The 6,643-nt window shown below is 31.5% G+C and overlaps 1 protein-coding gene across 2 annotated transcripts; it reads right to left on the bottom strand.

Moving 5' to 3' along the window:
- Window positions 1–3,771: 3,771 nt before the first annotated feature.
- LOC133822472 (eukaryotic peptide chain release factor subunit 1-3-like) lies at window positions 3,772–6,360 on the bottom strand. 2 transcript variants are annotated; one of them, XM_062254821.1, is made up of 3 exons: window positions 6,203–6,360; window positions 4,201–5,671; window positions 3,772–4,104 (listed from the first exon to the last, which is right to left on the bottom strand). In XM_062254821.1, exon 2 carries the CDS (start codon window positions 5,647–5,649, stop codon window positions 4,336–4,338), a length of 1,314 nt encoding a protein of 437 aa, XP_062110805.1. In that variant the 5' UTR covers window positions 5,650–5,671; window positions 6,203–6,360; the 3' UTR covers window positions 3,772–4,104; window positions 4,201–4,335. The 2 variants fall into 2 exon arrangements, with proteins under 2 accessions (XP_062110805.1, XP_062110806.1); XM_062254822.1 differs by having other exon boundaries at window positions 4,201–5,668; window positions 6,203–6,342.
- Window positions 6,361–6,643: the final 283 nt, after the last annotated feature.

The following is a 6,643-nucleotide window of genomic DNA, read 5'->3' as shown; positions in this document are numbered from 1 at the left end:
TTTATTTGTTAGATTTATGATAACGTATTGGAGCTTGATTTCATAGGCCCATGGTCCCCATTGTACCTTTGATAAAATCATCTAGATAGTCTCAATTAATTGATTTAATTATCAATTAGAATTTTCAAAGTTGACCAGGTCAATTTTGGATAGTTTCACAGAGTTGTGTAATTTTGAGAAGAAAAGAGAAATCATGGCAGATTTATTAATTAAGATAAATTGGTATCTAAATTAATAAATAATTTGAAATCAATGTTCAAATTATAAATAATTAATTTGATGAATGATTTAAATAATTATCTAATTAATTAAATCAATAGAAAATAATACAGGTCTTGATTTTAAGTCCAATGGGCTTATAATCAAATGAGAAATTTCACGGGCCTAAAGCCCATGATAATTTCAACCTAGGGCTTTAAAATGGCTATTATTTTATTGATTTTTTAATTAAATTAAATGGCCTAATTGAGTCTATAAAAGGAGTGCTTAGAGAGAAGTCAAAACATAAGTTTGATAAGTCACAAGTTAGATTTTTTGATAATTTTAGATTCTCTCTAAACACAAGTCATTTTCTAAGCCTCTTTGTTATTTTCTCTTCTTCTTTCTATATCTATCTCATGTGTTGAGAATTGTCCACACTAGTCTAGATGATTCTAAGGATACATTGGAAGACTATGAAGAAAATAGAAGATCGGTTCAGTTTCTTGATAATACTCTGCGACAGAGATGATACAAGAGTTAGAGAAACTGAAGGAATGACTCTTTAATTCCGCTGCGTATACTGTAAGTATTCTATTCATTGTTTATCTTTGAATTCAATTTTGGATACATGTTTTAGGCTATTTCGTATTAATTTGTTTAATATTAGATATACATGAAAATAAATAATGATCCTGTATAAGTTTTCCTAACAGACCCTTCCACAAGTTTGTCTCTACATATTGATTCCTCCTCGATTCGAATATCCTTTTGGATCTCCTCCAATGAATAATCCTCATTTTTATGAAGGATTCTTTTCCTATAGCTCCTCCAAGTTGGTGGTAATTTTGCCACTATATATATCACCAACTTGAAAGGCCTCGGGAAGTTCAATCTTCAAAACTTTCAATTTGTTAACAATTATTTGCAGCTTATGTATTTGAGGAAGAATAAGTTTATCACCAAAAAAACTTGAAATCAATATATTGAGAAATCAAAAAGTTTTTGGTACCTTCCTCTTTCGCCTTGAATTTTGTCTCAAGTGCATCCCATATCTCCTTTGCCGACTTGGTCTCGATGTAGAGATTATAGAGCCTATCAGAAAGGGCGTTGAGGATATGACCCCTACAAAGGAGATTATCCTCCTCCCTCTTCCTTCTTTTCTCCACCACATCGGGAGTGTCTTTGTCGGATGGCGTTGGGAGAGGTTCAAGTGTGGACTCTAGGATGTTGGCGATCTTGAGAGTGGTCAAGAGAAACCTCACCTTGTCTTCTCATGTAGTGAAATTGGATCCATCAAACCTATCCAACCTCACTAGGTCTTGGTTCATGATTTTGATATTCTCACCTTCCATTGAAACAAACAAGGGGTAAGCTTTTGAATGTTAGGAAAATATATATTGCTTCAATGGAAATGGTAAATACTATTACAACTCTAGACAAAATAATACAAATAAACTAAAATTGATTAAATAATGCTACAACTCTATGACTAAAAAATACAAATAGAATAAGAATAAGTAGAAGAAGAGAATAGAAAATTATAACTCTAAACAAAAGATATAAATAAAATAATAGTGTTTGAAACAAAAAGAAATAAAAGATTACAACTCTTAAACAATAAATACAAGTAAATAAGACAAGAAGAATAAGAAGAAGATCAATAGTATAAAAAGTAAGAACAAGAAGAACAAGAAATTCTCACTCACTAAAGTGAAGAGCATTTGAGAACTTGAACAAGATTTGAAACATTTGTCTAAAAGCTTATTTCCCCCTAACTCAAGTACTAAGGGAACTCTCACAATTTTGGAAATAGCTTTCTAGAATTATTGAGCCTCTAGGTGTTTTCTAGTCAAGTACTCTAATGCATAGAAAAATTGTATCTTATTTATAGAGTTTAGAAACACCATTTGAATTTCAAATTCCACCACCCCATGGATGTTACCAATGATTAATTTGATTTGTATGGAATTAAAAATGAGATTTTAGAGTTATTTGTGTTGTTAGAGCCGTTCACAAAAGTTGGAAAAACTGAAATTTTGGCAACCAGCCCTCCTGGCTAATTTCAGCACACAAAATTATTCTGATTTTGTAACTCCCAAACACATTATTGGGATTAAAACCAAGTCTCCAACAACCATTTTGTTTATGGCTTTAAGAAATTCAATTCAAAATTATGTAACAACAAATCTACATAATAATTGGTAATATTTGAGAGTTACAAATTTGTAACACCAAATATGTTACATATTTGAACATTCACATATATCCAAATATTGTAACTCTATTTTATATATTACACTATGTGACACTCTTTGTCACAATTATTTAATTTAAAACATTATATTATAAAATAATATAACATTAAGTAATAATCATAAATTTGAAAAAGAATAATTAGAAATGTGAAAAAAATGAGAAAATATGAAAAGTGCTTTTAAGTAATTTTAGAGTGTCACATCATTTTTTTGGAGTTCTCCTTTATATAAATATATAGAAATAGATTTTTATATTTTTTATCATAAATTTTTTAAAGAATAAAAAAATGTGAAAAAAAATGAGAAAATAGATAAAGGGATTTAAAGCAATTTTAGAGTGTCACATTACCTCCTTGGAGCTCTAATAATTTTCAATAGTGATATTCAAATTTAAAATAGATGTTACCTTATAAAATAATATATTTGACTTTTTGTTTGATTATTAATTAATAATTATAAATACTTTTTTTTTTAAATTCTCTTCAAGTTTATTTTTTTAGAATCTTTTTATATATATATATTTTGTTTTTTCCTTAATTATTAATTAATAATTTTAAATTTTAAAAAAAGAATAAAAAATGCAATTTAATTATGTTTTTCTATTTTAAAAAAAATTAATTAGATATTTTTATTTATAGATATTTTTATTTTTTTAATCATAAATTTAAAATGCTAATTTTTTAAAATTAATTAGATTTTTTTGTTTATAGATATTTTTATTTTTTTTAACATAAATTTAAAATACAATTTAATTATGTTTTTCTAATTTTTTTAAAATTAATTAGATATTTTTGTTTATAAATATTTTTTATTTTTTATCATAAATTTAAAATACAATTTAATTATGTTTTTTTAATTTTTTAAAAATTAATTAGATATTTTTGTTTATAAATATTTTTATTTTTTATCATAAATTTAAAATACAATTTAATTATGTTTTTCTAATTTTTTAAAATTAATTAGATAATTTTGTTTAGATATTTTTTTTATCATAAATTTTTAAGAATAAAAAAAATGTGAAGAAAATCAGAAAATATAAAGTAATGATTTGAATCAATTTTAGAATAATACATCACTTCCTTTAATCTCTTCATAGATAGATTTGTTATAATGTTGAAATTAAATTACAAGATTAAAAAAATTACCTTCTGTAAAATTTGTTTAGTCAAATATTGATAGATTTATTTTGTCAAAAAAAAAATATTGATAGATTTATTCCCTTAAAAAATATTATTGAAACTGAGAAAAAGAAATCGCCCAAGGGAAAAGAAATGTCAATAAAGCATAATAAAGGGAAAAGAAAGAAGGCAATTAATAGTCTAAACCACAGAATCAATACCATAAAGCCAAGGTGTCAATGTACCATCGAAAAGCAATGGTTACTTATTTGCTCCACCGCAAACAAAAAGCGTTTAATGGAGAACTTGAACCAAACACAAAAAAGATGCAATAGAATAACAGTAATAAAAGAGGATAGGATTTTGGTTGCAAAGCTTTTTGGGGCAGATTTGTCTTTGTTCATCCCAAGTCAGTCGCTTAAAGCTTTGATTGGATGATGATGCCCCTCCATTCTCCAGACGATTTCTTCAACCAAGGGGAAGTGAACACGATACCAACACAGAACCACCTCCAACTGCAGCATGGTATCCTTCAGCACAGAAAAAAAAAACAACCCCATCATCAGAAGACACTATTTTTATAGTTTAAATAAAAGAAAATTAAAAAGAATGTTTGTTAATGGTACCTTCATTAAGGCAAAGGCAAAGTCATAGAAATGATTCGATAGGGAGCGGAGCGGCAGCAAGGGCGAGCCCTTGCACTGGTGCAGGTTTTTACTCCCATACTCCTGCACCAGCTTTAGGAAAGAGTTTATTGATTGCTATTCAGAATCATCGTAAACTTCTCCATCATCAGAGTACTCATCAAGTGTCCTCATATCAAGCTGGTATCGAAGAATTCCCCCTATACCACCAAATCCACGACAGAACTGGGATCCCTCCTGTGATTTGTTGGTCACAAACTCGAGTGAACATCCAAATTTCCGGTACTCATTAGCAAACCACTCGAGCAATGATGTCTTCTCTTGAACCTCTAGTTCAGCAGAGCCATTAGAGTCCCTAAAGTTGTTGACATTGCTTTCCTGTTCCTTGTTCAAGTGTTTAATGACAATTTCACCAGTGCTGGTGTTCTTCAAAGTGTACCTATTGATATCCAAGCTCTCCCACACGATGAGTATATCCACAGCACCCATCTCCAAAGCTTTCAGTGTATCATCCACCCCAAACACATACTTCCCTGTATCCTGGCTGATCTCCTCAAAGTATTTTCCTATCAACCGCTTCTCTTGAATAAACTTGACATTGGAAAGGATCTCCGAGGACAGCTCTATAGCCTGATTAAACCCGTTCTCTCCTCCATAAGAAACATCCACCACATTCAATATCTTGGCCTGAAGACGGGGGTCGAACATATCCGACTGACTCAACTCAGTTTTGAAGTCAGCTGAACCAGCCAGTATCAATCCTGAAACATTGGGCTGGCTAGTGGCAGGGTTAATATAAAACTGTGTGGCAAGCTCCGCTGTCTTCCTCACATAGTTGTGGCGCTTCTCCATCCGAAGACGAGCAAAACGCAGAGCTGATTGCCCTCCTCTTCCATGTTTCTTTGGAAGGTCAACACTGAATTTGTGCAGCACCTCCCTAGTGTTACCACTCAAAGTCCCAAAGAGTGTACCGTTACCATCCATGACAATGAAACCAAACTTGTCATCAGATTCCAAAAGCTCGTTCAGAGCTTCAGTATGAAACTTGTTGTCACAGAGGTAAAGAGAGGCATTGATGGGCCTGAAAGGCTCAAAATCAATGGTGACCTTCTTCTCCTTGCCATCGTCAGTAACGATTGTACCAGTATAGAGAACAAGCCCATTCGGAGGAACCTTGTTGTAGAGCTTAAGCCTCTGCTGGGCAGATGTGATAGCGCCCAAAACAGACTGACGATTGACCCTGCTCTTAATGTTAGAAGCAGTTCCAAATTCATCTCCAAGCATCTTAGTCACACGAGATATCTGATCACGAGGAGGCATGATGAGAGAGATCATGCTGGTGCCATTGCCTCTTGCAGCTTCAAGTGCCTTAATCAGTTTCTTAATCTTCCAGATCTCAATGTTCCTATCAGTCTCATGGGCATCTGCCATTGCAACCGAATAGAAAGCTCTGCTGCATTCACACAGCTTACACTTTCAGTAGACATACAATTATTAATTACATTTCCTCTGAAAGATATGGAATTCAGATACTAAAAAAAAGAGAAACCCTCGTCATTTTTATTTCTAGACTACAAATCTTATCAAAACTATAAAAATTTCTTGGGAATTTAATAATCCTCCAAAGGAAAGCATGAAAACAAAAATTCTGATGAATATTGAAGCATTTAAACCCTACTGAGCAACAATTAATTAATTATTTATTTTGTATTATTGTGAACAGATTAAATAATATTACCAGGTAAACCCAAGATCGAAATCAAAATTTAAGATAAGAAAATCGAAAGTCTGAGAAATCCGGCAAATAGGTACGAAAATTTAACAAATCGACTATATATCAATATAATATATACATCTAGAGAGAGAAACGAATAAATAATTGTAACCTCAGTTAATGATTAACCCACAAACGAAACAACAAAGTGATTATAATAATAAAAAAACAGAAGGAAAAAGATTAGATTGAAGTGAACGAATTAAAAACCTGAATAGAAGCAACGATTGCAGGCCTGTCCCTAAGAGCACACAATAACAGGAAGCGCAGATGAAAGTAAAATGGCTCAAGGAACTATATTTATATAATATCAAAATAAAAAGAAGAATTTGTATGGCGGTGCATGATTACATTACTAACCCTAACCTCATGTATCTCACTCCCACGCTAACCATGGTATGTGGTTAAGTTACCACTTTGTATCTTGGGCTTGGGCCTACCTCGATTCTGAAACTTTTAAGAATACCAATTTATTTATTTTTTCCATTTTTTACACAAATAACATTCTTTCTCCTTTCTCTCCCTTCTATACAACTTTACTAACTCCCCCTCCCTATTAATCATTTAAATCCAATCTCTGCCCTTATTCTGCATATTCCTCGGCAAGGTGGGACAAGAGGAATCCCCATGGGATTCGAACCTATTTATTTA

The sequence above is a fragment of the Humulus lupulus genome, chromosome 3 (genome assembly GCF_963169125.1).
Source record: "Humulus lupulus chromosome 3, drHumLupu1.1, whole genome shotgun sequence".
Classification (NCBI taxonomy): Eukaryota; Viridiplantae; Streptophyta; class Magnoliopsida; order Rosales; family Cannabaceae; genus Humulus; species Humulus lupulus.
The sequence above is the reverse complement of the archived record's forward strand: the minus strand, read 5'-3'. Positions and strand labels throughout refer to the sequence as shown.